Source organism: Solanum tuberosum, unplaced genomic scaffold (genome assembly GCF_000226075.1).
Source record: "Solanum tuberosum cultivar DM 1-3 516 R44 unplaced genomic scaffold, SolTub_3.0 scf00207, whole genome shotgun sequence".
Taxonomy (NCBI): Eukaryota; Viridiplantae; Streptophyta; class Magnoliopsida; order Solanales; family Solanaceae; genus Solanum; species Solanum tuberosum.
This window is the reverse complement of record NW_006239133.1, coordinates 333,963-351,490: the sequence shown is the minus strand read 5'-3', so window position 1 is coordinate 351,490 and position 17,528 is coordinate 333,963. Positions and strand designations below refer to the sequence as shown.

At 31.8% G+C, this 17,528-nt stretch overlaps 1 protein-coding gene across 1 annotated transcript; it reads right to left on the bottom strand.

The window, feature by feature from the left end:
* Positions 1-319: 319 nt before the first annotated feature.
* Positions 320-9,459, bottom strand: LOC102581221 (CSC1-like protein At4g02900). The gene is made up of 13 exons (XM_006355813.2): positions 9,147-9,459; positions 8,417-8,539; positions 7,779-8,118; positions 7,433-7,582; positions 6,850-6,985; positions 6,665-6,766; positions 6,307-6,426; positions 6,094-6,174; positions 4,653-4,993; positions 3,942-4,187; positions 2,765-3,089; positions 1,122-1,355; positions 320-881 (listed from the first exon to the last, which is right to left on the bottom strand). The coding sequence occupies exons 3-13, from the start codon at positions 8,090-8,092 to the stop codon at positions 675-677; spliced, it is 2,256 nt and encodes a 751-aa protein (XP_006355875.1). The 5' UTR covers positions 8,093-8,118; positions 8,417-8,539; positions 9,147-9,459; the 3' UTR covers positions 320-674.
* Between the last annotated feature and the right edge of the window lie 8,069 nt (positions 9,460-17,528).

Sequence of the window (17,528 nt, the reverse complement as noted above, 5' to 3'; positions counted from 1 at the left end):
AAGTGGTTACTCAGATTTAAAAATTAATGAAATAAAGTTTTTTTTAAAATTAAGAAAGTTAAAGAAATTTTATAGAATGGAGTTATTTTACTTTATTTTTGCATCAATAAAGTCACTCAAATTATGTGTTGATATATCTTTAGAATTACTATTATTGAGCTGTGAATTAAGATTCGCAAGACGTAAGTTAATATGTTTACGACAACATAACCAGTGTAGTCCGATGTCCGATATTGAGATGATAGATGTACGAAAACTTTGTTTTCGCAATTTAATATGTTTATGGAGCTTATTATAGGGACCTTTCTTTTGGTCACTTTGTACTTTAATTGCTTAGATATTGAAGCTAAGTACCACTATAGTTTCACACTTACATTTTAGCCTTTAATTTGGATTCTGCACATAAACATCAGATAGTATGAACAAGTTAAAGAAAATCCTTCTTTCTCCTATATATCGCGAGCATTTACAGGCGCCTGAAGCTGAGATATCATCATCATCATCATCGCGTGTTTGAGTTCTGCATTCAGTACATTCTGATTCTTTCATGTTCTACTGCAGAAATCCCAATACAAGCTATATAGTGGGGAGAACAGAATAAAGAATAGTAACACTTCCTTTTAAGTTCTTTCTATCTGCCTTTGGGTGACAAAACTGACTCTACAGCCCATGTCTCAAACGCCTTCTTCAGAATGAGACTTACTACTCCTACGTGATCTCTTCGTAGGAACAAGTGGATTATTCTCCTCATCGTCAACTGCTGACGGTCTGTCCAACTCCACACCTTTAAAAACTGGGTGGACATAAGCATCCTTGAGATATGCTTTAAGATTAAGAGTTGGTTCTGTCGCCCGTTCTAGTGTATCCTTCACCATTGCATCCTGCACCATACACTTAACAATCTTAGCTTAAGTTGACAAACATGGTCAATAGCATTTCTAGATAGAGGAAGATGTAAAAAGTATGTGTAAAGATTGAATTCCTTCCTATTAGCACTTGAACCAGCACGGTGGCAGTATAATAAACGAACAAATTTTCTAGAATATATGAATTTTTCGTTCTGATTTACTAACTTGTAGTCCTGGCTTACAACGTGTTGCAGTAGGTAATGAAACACTAACCTGCAAGGGGAATTTCACAAATGCCGACTCATATCGGCCCTTGCAAAATATATGGAACCAGATTGTCAAAACTGGAAGTGCAATCATTACAGGTGTTGATTTGGAAATATTTTTGGTGCTCAACAAACCCAGCAATAGAAGCTGGGATATCACCAAACCTGTAAGTATACGACGATGCACATCTGGCCAAAATGATGCGCCGCTCTCATACTTCTGATCGTACACATTAATGATCTAGAGGAAAGAGCAAATTTTCAGTATCTGGCCATTTGATGGATATCTAGGGAGCAGAAACAGCAAATATTAAATGTTGAAGTTCAAGACCCCTACTAAATTGCACCATCTAAATAATCAAGTTGTATGAAATGGATAAAAGAGCTGATAATTTCAAGTTGCATACAATGGATAAAGGAGCTGATAATTTCAAGCTGTCCTGAAGGGAAAGCAAGGCAAAGTAGCACAAGATAAGTGGGGGAAAACATCATGTAACTTCTAACGGGTGACTTGCAGAGCTGAGTAGCAATTAAAGTACCATATATTTGTATATGGTGATGAATTACTGCTTATTCTTGTGCCTAAATGTATAATAGTAGTTGGTTTTTTCTTCTTCTTTTTTTTTGCATTATAGTAATCCTTTCATTTCTCTCTCTGTAAACCTGCTATTATTTTAGAAGGTACTTGTTAAAGTCCCACATCAGTGGGATTAGAGATCTTTGGTCTACTTATATGGTCTTAGGCAAACCTCCCCTCCTCATGAGTTAGCTTTTGGGGTTGAGTTAGGCCCAAGATCCATTTCTAGTCAAGCTCATCCCAATTTATTGTTTATGATGTTGGCCTCCTGTCTTATATTGTCCATGCTCCAAATGTCCAGTCTTGGGCGTGCGGGGGCGTTAAAGTTACACATCGGTGGGATTAGAGGTCCTTGGTCTCCTTATATGGTCTTTGGTCAATCCTCCCTTCATGTACTAGTTTTTGGGCTGAAGTAGGCCCAAGGTCCATGTGAGAAAATAGGAGATAAATATTGTTGAATTGTGTGGATGAGGAGAGTTTGGATTCTTTGACATGATATCAGAGTCATGTCCATTTTATTATTTACTGATGTTGGGCCCCATTTTAAATTGTCCACGCTCCAAGTGTCCAGCCTTGGTCATGAGGCAAGGTGTTGAGTCCCAATCCGGTGGGATGAGGAGAAGTTGGATTCTTCACACTTCTTACATCTGCTATTTGTTCAGTTTTTTTGAAATAAATCTGCTAATTTCAGTAAAATAGTTCCAGCAGTAGTTAACTGGGTTTGTTTAATCAAATAATGTGTTATTAGACATGGATAAGTAAAGGGATGTCATCTCTTTAACTGAAGAAAGTGTTTTTCCACAAATATGAAGCAGGAATAAAGTGTATAAAAAAAAAAAAAGTTAAAGAGAAGGTTCAATTGTTCAGAAAGAATGTTGTTGGCTTGTTGCACACTGAAAATACAAACTACACATTCTATATTTGCTTCATTGGCGATCCACATACCGAAATGTAATTTTTGGAGAACACTAGATTTTTTTAGGTTCATTGCTATTATGCATTTATCACACATCTCGTAGGTACCTTCTCGACAAAATATCTAATATCTGTTACAAAAGGAATAGTGAACATACCTGATGGCGAAAAACCATATAAGAGAACGCGAAGAAGACAATGATGAAAGGCAGGAGTATAGGTGTGACCACTGAGTACACAAGGCCTAGTAGGAAGTACAGTTGTATGCGAGGTTCTGATACAGAGAAATTTAGCGAACCGGGATCTGTAGCCTGCTCTCTATCCTGATCTGTCTTTACCAGAAAAGTATTCTTAAGATGAAACATAACGAAAGGAACCAATCTAAGAATCTCTGCAGCAATTCCAGCCCAACCATCAACCATTATGTAGGTAATGAAGAAAGTAGCCTTCAACGGCATAGCTACACCAACTGTTTTTGGAATTCTGAACATAAAGGAAAAGGTTAAACAAACTGGTGCATATGATCAAGACAGAAGAAGAAATGCTTATAGAATATATAACCTTTAAACTAAGAAATCCTTTCATATCAAACACAGAGAAGTATTTAATAAGGAATTTCCTATAAACAAGTTCAGACTCCTTTCAATAATCTAAAGTCACTTAAATAATCCAAACTCTTGATGCCTCATATACTTCAACTCACATAATGTAGCCCTATAATAGATCGGTCAATGTAATGCATCTGCAGTTGCAGTGTTCGCTGAACATCGTATAATGAAAACTACACTTTGAGGGGAAATATTATTAAAAAAGTATAACTAAAGAATCAAAATATCCCCATCTATGTTTTAATGCCCCCTATAATAGATCGGTCACAAGCAGGGATCAGGTTCAAATTAATGTAGTATATGTCAATATGGAACATTCGACAGAAGCAATTCTAGATAACAGTGAGATCCTAATGCGAAGAGGTTAATTTTTCAGATAGCTCCATCTCTGAACCAAGAAATAAATAATCATAGGAGGTGACATGTTTATCACTGGATAATGCGAATATAATCTTCTTTCCTCTTTTCTTGTTTTATCTTTTAGGAATGGTGAAGTTGAAAACCTATTCCTTCAAATCTTTGTTGTGGAGTTGATAAATTATACGCCCTTTGGTTGAATCATAAAGACTAGATCCGGGCTCCCTCACTGCATTAGGCAAGCTCCTATTATATCCTACTATTCCTGATATTCCCACTTCATATAATTTTTTGGTTTCTTTCTAGCAGTCCAACGGTAAGATCCGTCAACATTTCATGGCTTCCATTTAGATGAGCAGTAGGAACTCACTCCGATGGAGGCTCATCCACGAATCTCTGAAGCTGCTCAAAGGCTGCTCCAGTGATGATACTTCCCAAGAACACGTTGACAAGGATAAAAAAATGATATTTAGTTGCTGATCTTCTGTCCAAAGATGAAAGTGATGTATAGCCTTCTATTTTTGACATGGCCATTAGAATCATAGGAAGAAGAACCAGAAAGATCTTCAATATAATCCCAGGAAGAACACCTTGGATAAAGGATTTGACAACTTCCCTGTAACAGAAATGTCCAGAAGTAAGAACCTCAATTATTGATTTCTTAAATACATAATATCCTCAAGTAATATATCTAAAGACGTCCTCAAGTGCAAATATAGAAGTTTGATGCTAATTTTGTGGGTGTCTTTGTCTTTCTAGATAAGTCAGCTAAACTGCTTACCTTCCCCAGGAAAAGATTTTGAAAGCACAAAAGAGAGAATGGGAGACTACTGAAAAGAGTATAAAAGTATATACATAGACCTCTAGTTCAGTGCATCTGGTAACCTGAACGCTTATATGGAATGGGTAGAAATATTCTTATGGTATAATCATCCATCAATACAACAGCATTTCCGAAATTTCTTTGTTTCATTTTTTTTCTTTTATGTATAAACACTAGCACACATTTTACTAACTTAACAGCATAAGATCACTTTTTTTTTTGTAAGTGAAAAAATCATTAAGTAAGACAAGCACTTACATTTGTATCAATGGCCTTAAGACGGGAAGTTTATTCTCTATACCATCAATGCTTGCCAAAGATTGAACAAATGCAATAGGGATCATAAAAAAGAATGTAAGAAAGAAGAAAGCAACAGTCATTAGCAGTTTGCGGACATTGAGTTCAACAAATGGTATTGAAAGATTATTCCAATAGACGTCGCGTGGTTCAGGAGCCCATTGTGTCAACCAAATGGTTGGGTTACTTGATTGTTGTGTTTGAGCACAGACAGCTGCTCCCCAACGAGATTTGAATGAAACGAATGCTGCAGGAACTATTGCTTTGGGATCACTCATTACCTTTTCTCTTTCTATAGTTTCCTACATCAAAGGGTAAGTCGACTACCATTATGCAACAGGAAATCCAAATATTAATTGCTAAAAACATCAAGCCTTTTCCATTAGCAAAATTACCTAGTGTTGCTAATTGGTTGCCCATAATCTCTTGATATTGGCAAATCATCTTATTTTGCAGAGACATTCATGATATAATGTATATTAAATTAAAACCAGTCTTTGACAAGCTTAGCAAGTTTTTAGAGAAAGTTTACCTACTGGTAAAGTAAAGACGGGAACCTATGTCTTATTTCAACGTAAATTGGTCTACAATCACCTTGTACAAGCTAACATACAAAATTAGATGCAGCAAATAAAATTACCAATACTACCACAGGTTATGTGATGTTTTTCTCAACTTTAAATCCAAGAATCATCATATTTACAAGAGACATCAAAAGAAGCTGAAAATATTTTCTCGCATGCTAGCTAACAACAAATATTAGCGAGAATAAACATTTGGCCCAATTCATGCAAGTCTGTCAGGAGAAATCTCTTGATTTATTTTGGATTCCCTGAATGTAGATTAAATTACCCGAAGTACTACATCAATATAACTACGCATTGCCCATATACATGCATCTTCTTTGCTCTAAGTTCAAAAGAGCTAGTTGAAACACGTGTTTTTTTCAAGATGGTGCTTAAAATATGGAAAAATCTGAAAGGTCACATTTTTACATATGAGCATGTACTCCAATTAAATATTTGGCCCTGCTGAAGGTTTGTATGTACCTGTTAAATAGTCCTCAATGACTCGTTTATCTTTCCAGATTTGATCATGTATGCCATAACTACAATGCTTATTGCTTATTTCTTAACAAACCTCCAGTGTTCAAAATCAATTTGGGTTTCCAACATGTAGCTCATTTGATGGGAAAGAAAGAAGTGTGATTTGTAAATATGAATTAGTTACGGCAGTAACACAGAATGAATCGATTGGGAAGTATAACCCAACCCATGAAAAACTTTAAAACAGTGGTGCATGTAGATGGAAGAGCAGAAATACTTCAAGAACAAAAAGTACTTATTCAGATGAATTCATAAAGAACAAAGAGAAATAAGATACAACAGTCAGAGACACTTACTTCTTTACTCAACTTCTCAATTTCTGTGGTATAATAGTCGATGGCATCCACAGTTTTTCCCCAAAGGCCCCAAACCCCTGTCTATACATGACTGAACATGAGATTCGTTATGTATGATTGACTCACTTAACTTAACAAAAAAACAAACAGGAAATGAAAATAAACAATGCTTTGGTGTTTAGAAAGGTAACAAGGTCAAGAAAAAAAAAGTACCTTCGTTTTTGGCTTAATCTTAGGGTTCCTCTCATACTTAGTTTGGTAGTATGTGAGCCAATTTTTGTAGCTCTTCTTCTTTTCCACCAATTTAGCTAAATTATTTGCATTGTAAACAACCTACAAGTTGAATAAGTATAAGGTTGATCAATTGCAGTGACCAAAAACTGCCAGGACATGTAAGAATGAGAAATGGATAAATCCCTATACATCTCAGCATAACTAGGCTAGATAGGACATAACAAAACTATGTCATCTAAGAAGGGAAGAGACATGATAATAAACAGTATCTGTTTATTTCCCTGTCATTGTCTGAATTCTGAAATACATCATTCTTGATATTCAAATGGACAGAGACCTGGTGTGTTAGATAATGATCTGGATGATTCACGCAAAAGAAATGTTCGACATGCTCGCACACTGATTCATCTGGATCTGGAGGGACATTTCTCACAAGGACCTATAAGAGAACAGCACTGGTAAACTAACCAAACAGTTTACACCGAACACTCAACATTTCAATGAATTATGTCATGCACCTACAGTGAACTGATCAGGCCGACGATTTTCAGAGGCCAGAAACTGAAGCCTCATGGTTGTTATTATATGATATTCTTTGTAAAGTATATAGCAGGTCCAAAATGTGACTACGTAAGCCATTACCAGGTGTGCCCAAAACCTGAAAAAAAAATTAGAAGACTTTAGTTAGTAAGTGTAATCCCTTTATAAACCACTAAACAAAGGAAACTGCAGCAGCTAAGCCTGACAAGAGTACCAAACGAGGTGCTATTTTATATATTACTATTTCACTATGCAACAAAAGTGAAGAAACAAGAAAATTCATCAATGTGGTGCCATAAAACCTGAGATGAATATATGTTCCATTAACATTTTTCGCAAAACATACAGATATGTGTGAATATTTTTTTGAAACCTTGATAATAGAATTTTATTTAAGATATAATTATGGTTTGTGACGTGCAGTTTCTTTACCAAATTAATATTTATGATGAACATTTTACACAAGAAACTCAATTTGTAAAATGGTTGAATAGAAGCAAGTAGCTTTTTTACAACAATGTCAACACGAGAAACCAATACAGAAAGGGAAAAAGTCAATCCTCACTTCTTTGATGCATCCGGCACATTGGATATCGAAAGTTTATCAATAGTGCTGAATGTTAGGCCCTCAGTTTGCTCTAATGATTTCCCAGACCAATTGACAGGCACTAAAACCGCAAAAGAAAGTAGTGCAAGAGGAACGAAGATTTTCAAGCTGCATTGATAATACTGAAATTAGCGCTGATACATAAAAAGACAACAATAACGTAAATCAACTTTTCTGCCCACTTATCCCTTAAAAGTTCCAAGTGACAATGAAGGAAGCATAACCGAAAGCATTTCGTTATCAGTAAAAACTATAGCCTTTTAAGTGAAATAGACAAAGAATATTGCAAATGTTGTGAACTTACCCAAGAAGGTATATCCGTATATACACGGCAGAATCAAGACCAGCATGACCGATAAGCTCTGGTTCTGGCATTCTTAGAGCTGCAGGCATCCAATTCAAGAACCTTATGTATGTTCTGCAGTCCAAGTTGACAAATTTTTTCACAAATGTTCCAGAACTTCTCGGACTTGCTCGTATACCCTTCAGATACCATTTTGAAAAGTACACTCTGTCGTTGATTGGTTGGAGTCGTAGAATAGCAAAGGCCACAAGAAATGCAAATGCAGATAGAAGATTGAGCACAGCTGACAGAATAATATCTTCACTGCTAGCCATGTTTCCCTCCAAATGTTACTTGTAACCTGATCTTTCGGCAAGAATAGATACGTAGTGAGAACATGTATGATGATATTAACCAGGGAAGATAGGTTTTAAGTATAAGAGTGACAACTTCTCCTATTATGGTATTTCTCATAATAAGACAAAACTACTCATAACTTAGTTTAACCAGCAGTCAGCAGAAGGGGACGGAGCCTTGTTCTCAGACTGAACCAGTAATTTCAATACACAGCATAAATATATGTGAAAAATCAGTAGAATTACAGGAAATACTATAAAATTTTGAACTCGCTTTCAAGAGTAAGAACTTAAAGGTTGAACCTGAAAATCCAAATTCTGGTTCTCCTCTGGCAGTCAGCACCTTTCACTTTATTATCAAGGCACCTTTTGCCAGCCACAATGATGGTGCACTTTCACTCTACCAGCCTGTACTTTTGTGTTAACCTACAAATTCAATGACAATATCTACAAAATAAGTACAAAAATATATCTATACTCACCACAAAGTAATTGAAGAAACATCAAGGTTACAACAAAACTTATCCAGAAACAGTATGCTATGATGCCAGAGACATGCAGATAGACATTTCCCTGTTTTTCGTAAAACCCCTCATAACAAAAAGAAGAGAATCATAAAATAAACTTCTTGAGGTAATTTCTTCCCCTGTCCAAGTCAGATACCCTCTAGAATTAGTCGAGTTATGTGCAAGCTGATTCGACACCAGGGTCATCAAAAAGAAATTACTCTGTTTAAGCCCAGAGTTACAAAGAATAAAACAATGAGAACATGAAACAGCTACGCCATTGACGTTGAAAATATAGTCTTATACATAAATCATGTATTAAACAAATCAGAATCAAGAACAGAGGCCCATCTATTTTTTTTTATTTTTTCTCTTCTATGAATTCAAAATTTGCTTATTCCAGTATCATGGGGTTCGAAAACAGTCTCCCATAATCAAGAAAACACACGAAAAATCAAAACTTTTTGACACATGATTACAAACTTAAGAAGATTAATAAACAACCAAAAAACAAAAAAAAAACTAACCAAAAACGACCCAAGATTCTTGCTTTCCGTCCTCTCACAAGAACCCAACACAATTTTTCTCCCCCCTTTTGGCCAAACAAAACAAAAGTTTAGATTTTTGATAACAATGAGGTGAATGTGAATGATAACAACAACAAAACAGCCACCTCTCCTTTTTTTTCTATGAGAATGTGAAAAAAAGATTTCAGTTTGGTTTGTGAGAGAATTAATAAGGGTTTCTGTGAGGAAGATTAATGACGGAAAAAATGGCCGGGCCTGAGAGTGAACGGAAAAGAAGCAGAGACGGGGACCGGCCTTCCTTTGGCAGGGGCGAAACTTGCTGTCATCAGACACTTTCACCCAATAAACGTTATATGCTCTTATTAACACACACCTCATTAACCAATTCCACAAATGCCCCTCTTTCTTTTATTTCCTTTTCGAGTTTATTCCGTGGCTTTTTCACTTCTGTTATTTTATTTCGAACTAATTTGTTACTCCCTCCATCTCATTTTATATGTCACTTTTTTATTTTGTACTTGAATTAAGAAATGATGTAAATTTATCTTTCTACCCTTATTTCATTTTTTTTGGAACTCAAGTATTCAATCAATGAATATGAATTAAATTATTTTGATTAATTAATTTAACCAATGAGCATGAATCATTTACTTAGCTTTTCTAAGTTGGTCAAATGTATATTTTTAAGGCTAATAACTCACAGGGGTAAAAAAGGAACAATATGGTAATTTATGCATTGATTTTATGAAATAACAAGTATTATGGACCAACTATTTATAGAAAGGGATGACATATAAAATGGGACAGAGGGAGTATGATTTTTTGTTGGGTCAGAATCTATTAAAATAGTTGTCATTTCATTTAATCCCATTTCGCAGCAAAATTCTTGTCAGTCATCTCTTCTTCGCCTCTCTCACTTTATACAAACACAAATGCATAATTTGTGTTTGTGTTTGTATAAAGCAAGAGAGAGTGTATATAAATACAAATACATATCTCTCCAGCCTATATACTTATAATTATATAAATACAAATCTTCTCTTGCCCAGTTCTTATTTCCTTTCTCTCTCTCACTTTATACCAACACAAATTATATTGAATACAATTATAATTTGTGTTTGTATAAAGCAAGAGAGAGAGATTTGATATACAAATACAAATGTTTTAACACGATTCAATTGTATACGAATTCAAATTTTATGCAGATATACAAATACAATCATTGATACATATACATATAGTAGTTACATATATACAATTATCTAACTGATATACATATACAATTCACATATCTCATCTTTCTCCCAATCTCGCTCGCCACTCTATCCTAACACAGAAAACATATACATATACAAACGCAATGTTCATAGACACAGATGAATTAGCGCCTGATTTATACCAATTGCCACGATTTATACAAATCAGATACTCCATAACAAACATAATTTGACTATGAAGAGCGCAAAGAGCAAAACTGTAGCTATAGAGCGCTAATATGATTTTTATCATTGTTATTCCTAAAATTTACTCTATTTAAAATTATAAATTTAAATTACGTTTTGATATATTAAATTATTTTTTTATATTTTTGTGATAAATAAAATAGATTAAACAATTTTTTTAAAAATAAACTTAATGTGAATAGATTTATGTCACACATAAATTGAATGGCATTATTATTGTCTTAGTAAAGATGTTATAGAAATATACCTAAAGTGGAAGACATTATAAAAAGTTGAAAAATAGTTTTTACCTTCTTGCCGATCATTGATGAGAAGATCAAATTATAGACATTGTAATTTAATTTAGTATGGAGATTTGTTTTAGTTCACACGCATAAAAAAGAAATTTAACATAAAAATATGATCATAAATAGTGTATGGTTATAAATTCATTGAGTTAGTAGATTGTTTATTTGATTTAATTCATGAATTAGTTATATATATATTTTCGAGGTGATATGAATTATTTTAGATAACGATATATCTAATTTGGACATTTAATATTGTGATTCTTGAAGTGATTTTTCAATCCACTATTATAAAATACACTTGAATAGAAGAAAAATTATCTGCTTTCTTCTATGCATTTTATCTTCTTTTCTATTCTTTTTAGTTATATTGTTAGGAACTTAATTTTATAACCGTTATAATATAGTATTCCCTTTGTTCTATTTTATGTGACACTTTTTGAATTTTGAGATTCAAACAAATCTATTTTTGATCGTAAAATTTTCATAGATCTTTTAAACATTTCGAATTATCAATTATTATGACTTATAGTATTTTTTAAGCAGTTTATAAATATAAAAAAAAAATTGAAGAATTGAAAATTTCATGCGTAAATTTTCAATCAAACTTAAACTGTTTAATTTTTAAAAAATAAAAAATGTCAAATAAATTGAATCCGAGGGAGTAATACATTTCTTAGAGGAAATGCTCAGACAATAACCTCGGACAAACAAACGACAGGAGCCAACAACCACCGCCCAAGATAGGGAATCATCTTTTTGATTTAAAAAAGAATGATGAGGTTTTTTTAATTTAAAAGTAATTTCACTAAACTCTTCTATACATGAAATATTATAAAAAATTTGAAATTACAAAATTTTAATATTTTTGCAGCCACGTATTATATTACAACCTATTATCGTATTATTTTAATATAATATATAAATATGTCTTTTGACTTGATTTTATAAATATTTATGTCATCTAATTTTGATGTGGATAAATAGACACTTATGGTAAACAGAAACTTTAAGCAAAACACCACATAGAACACCCTATTATTTTTAAGCAATATCAATCTATTATTTGTATTGAAAGCTACCTCTATAACTTTATGGTAAACAGAAACTTTAATTTTTAATGCGCGTAACATTTAATTTTTTTAATTTTGCGCCAACGCGTTAAACCATTCAGGCAAACATATGCAGTGACTAGTTCTGCTATCTACTCCCTTTATTATAAGTCAATACACGTCTATTAAGAAAAATATTTATAGATATAGTTTAAATTATTCCTTTCGTTCATTTTTAGATATCATCATTTTTTATTTCACGTGCATTAAGAAATTAAGTAAGTTTATTATTTTATCCTTATTTAATTTTTTTTGAAGTCAACTTTTCAATCAATGAATATGAAATATTATTTGATTAATAATTTGACCAATGAACATGAATTATTCATTTAGTTTTTCTATGTTAGTCAAATATATATTTTCAAGGCTAATAACTCACAAGGGTAAAATAGAAAGAATATTGTAATTTATGCATTGATTTTATGAAATGACGAGTATGATGGACCAAATATTTATAGTAAGGATGACATATAAAAAGAAACGGAGATAGTATATTTTTCACTATTGTCCTTTTGTTTATTCTCAAGTTATTCTTAAAAGTAGGGTAATTTATCTCCTAAAAAGTGCAAAACTTCAATAAAGAGAAGGGCAAATTTGGAAAACTTTCAAACATTTATCTTGAACTTTGAACAATTCAAATATTTTGATCAATAAGAAAATTCTTAAAAATTCACTTAATGTGAAATAGAGGGAGTGTTAAACGGTAGTTTTAAGTTTGAGTTCTATGAAAAAAAATTCATTAGCGAATATTTTCTTCTTTTTTTTGGTTTTCCATTCAGTGTCCGGTACCTACATTAGATCCCGATTAAATTCGAATTCGCGCCGGGAAGTTTCACATTGGGGGTAGGGTAACAAAGGCGACTCCGTACCCACATTGGAGCCTGACTAAATCCGAATTCGCGCCGGGAAGTCCCACATTGGGGGGTAAAGCGCTCCTTACCAAAGGCGACTCCATACCCAAGCTCAAACCCGAGACCTCTTGGTTAAGGATGAAGGAGTACTTATCACTCCACCACAACTCTTGTTGGTATTAGAGAACATTTTCTTATTAAATACTCTCACTATTTCATATTAGTTGTCCACATTATTAAAAATAAACGTCTTAACTTATTATCAATTTACAAAATCAAGGTAGAATTAGTTATATTTTTTTCATTTTATGGTTACAATTAATTCTTTTAGAAAATGTAAACAAGCTAATAAAGTTTCAAAAAAGTTTCTTTAGGGAAAAATTAGTAAATATACTTTGTATTTATGATTTCTTAATGGGCATATAAGGGAAGAAGCGGACAATTACTATAAGACCGAAGAAGTAGATCGTATATAATGTGAAGTCGAACTAATTGAGACTCTAATGTGATTATTAACACCGAGTGAACCCCACCCCCACCCCACCCCAACCAAAAAAAAAAATTAGTTGGAATACAACGTCTCTTTCAATACATTCGTGTAGGTGATCAATAAAGATTGCAATCTTGAACTACCTTTCTTTCGTACTAATATTGATGGAACATGTTATCTACTACTTGTTATCTAATCTAAAATAGTGGTAAAATTGGATGAGTTAGGACTGAATTTTGGGGGTTAAAATATATTGAGTTGTAAATAAATGTGTTATAAAATATTTTATTCGAAAATTACTTGGAAGGAAAATGAACAGGCTCAAGATTGACTAAATAATCTATATAATAATAAAGCTGGATATAGAAAAGGTGATGTGGCACCTTTCTATGGCCGTCATTTGGATTTATCTTTTTTCTCATTTTTTCGACATTTTTTTTATATTTTTATTTCATTTCTGCTACTAATTAAATGACTACTAATAAAAACTTCATAAAACTCAATTAAACATAAAATTGCAGTAAAGGCCCAATTGAATCTGATTGCAGCCCACGTTGTGTTATTCCTTCATTAACCTTGAAGGATTTATGAAAATAAATAGATAACAATAAAGATGAGATCATGGGAATAAAATAAAATATAACGTAAAAGAGGAATTAGAAAAGGGCTTTAGAAATGGGTTAAATAGTATTAATGATTATTATTAAAAAGAATTTAACATTCAATTAGGTACAATTAATGCATATAATACTCATTTATTTATAATTACACTCAAATCCGTTAGTATTTTTTATATGCTATGTTTTTTATTTTTTTTATCACTATAAATATTAATGAAAATCATTTTCACTTCATAACATTCTTCCTTTTTCATTCAATAGTTTTCTTCTCAAATCTTCATTATAGTTACTAATTTACTCCTTCATTTGAAGCTTTTTTTCCAGAAAAAAAAGCTTCTTAATTCCTTCTTCTTCTTCTTTTTTTGCTTTTGCCATCATTATTAATATATCATTCTTGTGCAAAAATTTTGTTATTAGGAAACAAAGAAGAATGGTGTATGGCCTTACTTGTGAGAAGTATATGTACAATTCAAGCTTGAAAAATAGTTATTGTTACCGATATATCAAATTTATTTTTTTATTATTTGTTGCAAGTTTGTACATAGTTATAATGTAGATGTAAATGTAATAATTTTATTTTTTATGGGACAAATGTTTTATTATAAATTCTCGAAATAATTGTATTGACTTCTTATTGAATTTTGATAATTCTTACAAGCTTAAAGGATACATTATTATTAGCTATGTATCAAAATTTGTTACTCTTTTTAAATTTAAATTGTTGCGGTTTGTATGTAGTTATAGTGTAATTGAAATAAGACTCGAAGAATACTTTAACATTAGCTATAAATCAAATTTTGTGATTTTTTTTAATTAGTTTGTTGCAAGTTAGTACGTAGTTATAATGTGAATTGAAATACAATAATTTTATTTTCTAGGTTAAATTTCCTATTAGAATTTTAGGAATAATTATATTACTTTCATATTGAATTTTGGATTATTTTGTACATGTTTCCGAAATAAATGACATCCTTGGAAAATATGGGTATCTCTTTTATTCAAAATAATTTATACATAATTAAAATTAGGCAAAATAAGAGTGATGTGAAACTTTTCTTTGCCCGGCAATTTTATTAATCTTTTTATTTATTTTTCTTAATTATTTTATTTTAAAGATTCATATTCATCTCTATAGTCTTTTTGTATTATACTGTAACTTTGCTATCTGAGAGAGAATTATAACAAACTTGAAAAGCGCATTAAGAATTTTAAAAAAGTTTAACATATGAAATTTGTTGAATAAATCACTATCATTCACAAATTACAAGCATTTTAATATATTTGACTCATCTATTTGCCTAATAGTTTTTTCTTTCTCCTTCCAAATAGAATTTTAATATTGCAGCAAACCACACTTTATATGAAAGCTGACATGTTAAAAAATAACAATATATATAACATTTAAAGAATTTTCAAAACGATCAGCATTATAATTTATATTAAACTAAAGTAGTAAATCAATTTTTTAAATTAATAATAAATTAATTAAAATGAGAAGCGCGATCAAATTTACTAGTTAAATATAACTCACAATTGTTAGAGACCAATTGTTATTGATTGTAGTTTGTCTACGTCCACCAATCATTCTTTTTGACGTTGTAAAAACTGAATTTAAACAAATGGATGAAAAACCATGTTATTGATTGTAGTTTGTCTATGTCATTTCTTCGGTCTACTCTACATTTCTCAATAACTCGCACTTTCTTATTGGGGTATTTGTGCATTCCTCTTTACGTCTTTAAATAATTAATTTTTCTTTTTCTTCATCTTCCACCTAGGGATTATTCCTATCTAATTATGAATATCTTTGATCATTTCTAATCATATATCTCCTAATATGATTATACAATCATTTCAAAATTTTCATTTTTCCTCTTTTGAACATGCAAGATCTTGGCCGATTGATACTGTCTCATATAACATAAGAGATAATAAATTTGGGATAAAATAATATTTTATCTCACATTTGATAAATATTTTAATTTTTGTTTGTTTACTCCTTTCTAGGAGCTTCCACCTATTTTCCCATCATTTTGCTTCCTTATTGACTCGACCTCACAACCTTACCACTGAAAGTAAATAATGCTTTTCATTCAATTCTTAAAACAACTCCCTCTTATCAATTTTGGAATTTGCAATCTTAGAATTATATATGTTTATACCAAACTCCACGTGAGATGAAATTTTTTATTTTACTCTCTCTATCCTTAATTACTTGTCCACTTTTGAAATGACACACCTATTAAGAAAATAATTATTGACATATTGAGTTTACCATTTTACCCTTATTAATTGTGAAGTGGATAAATTAAGAACTTAAGATTTTCAATTTTCTATCTTTTTAAAAATAATTAATTGAGAAATTCGTTCTTTCTTGATTTGTCAAAATGGAGAAGTAATTAGAGATAACTAAAAAAAAATAAGAGTAATTGCTAATTCGGGGATATGACACTAATTCAGAGGTCAATTCCATTTATTACTCAAATAAACATAGTTCATTTATTACTCTAAAAGGTACTCTCCGGGTTTATTGATTTTAGTATTATGTATTAGAAAATAATTTAACGAATACGTATTAATTAATGTTAAGATTTAGAGCCTATTTGACATTGTTATTAAAAATAAGTTTTTTTTTAAAATGACTTTTCAGAAAAGTGTTTTTGAAAAAACAATTTACGTTTGGCCAATTCATTTGAAAAAATATTTTTCATAAGCAAATTGTGTTTGACTAATCTTTTTAAAAAAAGTGCTTCTGAGAGTCAAATTACAAAAAAAGACAACTATTAATATATTTCAAATATTAAAATTATTTTATAGAGAGAAATAATTTTAAATATCTATTATTAAAAAAATATTTTTATTAAATTAACATGTTCATGTTTAAATTTACAATCAGTACTATATATTTTTTTAAGAGGTTGAAATCTTTAATTGTTATTTTTTCTAAGAGAAAATGGTCTAAAAACCCCCCAACCTATACCCGAAATCCCAACTACACACTCCAACTTTACGGGAGTCCTATCACCCACCTGAATTGTTTAAAACTGTAATAATTTACACCCCTAAAACGCCATAACCAGATTCTGTGTTGGCCTGTGAACTTCACGCGTTTTACAGGTGAAAAATTCAATTTAATTTTATTATTTATTATTTTCTAATTTTTTTATAATTCCTTTCCACTTTTTCCTATACTCTCCCAATTTCTTAAGATCTCTAAGGTAATTTTTCCCCCAATTCTTTCAAATTCTTATGGAATTGTGAGAAACAAAGATGAATATTGATAGCGGGAGCTTGTCAAGCGATATTCGAGTTTTGCTTGTCGGAGAACATTGAAAAATAATCTAAAAGGATCTATTTTGCTTGCTTCGCCGGAGCTCGCTGGTTGGAGCAGTGCAGCCGCAAGGTTTTGTTGTTGTTGTTGTCGACCTTGTTGTGAGAACAGAGGTAGGTCTTTATGGTGGTTGTCTCGGAATGGGAGAGAGATAAGAGGAGAGGGGAAGAGGAGAACGAGGCTTTGTTGGTGGTTTGGATTTCGCCGGAGGCGGCGACAGTGGTGGCT

What these genes read in the sequence shown, in the direction of transcription:
- LOC102581221 (XM_006355813.2), bottom strand. Translation starts at nt 8,092, where the DNA reads ATGGCTAGCAGTGAAGATATTATTCTGTCAGCTGTGCTCAATCTTCTA. An exon ending in ATCATTATCTAACACACCAG is followed by an intron (nt 6,427 to 6,664) that starts GTCTCTGTCCAT and finishes TTCAACTTGTAG; the next exon opens with GTTGTTTACAATGCAAATAA. An exon ending in ATATGGTTTTTCGCCATCAG is followed by an intron (nt 1,356 to 2,764) that starts GTATGTTCACTA and finishes TCTTTCCTCTAG; the next exon opens with ATCATTAATGTGTACGATCA.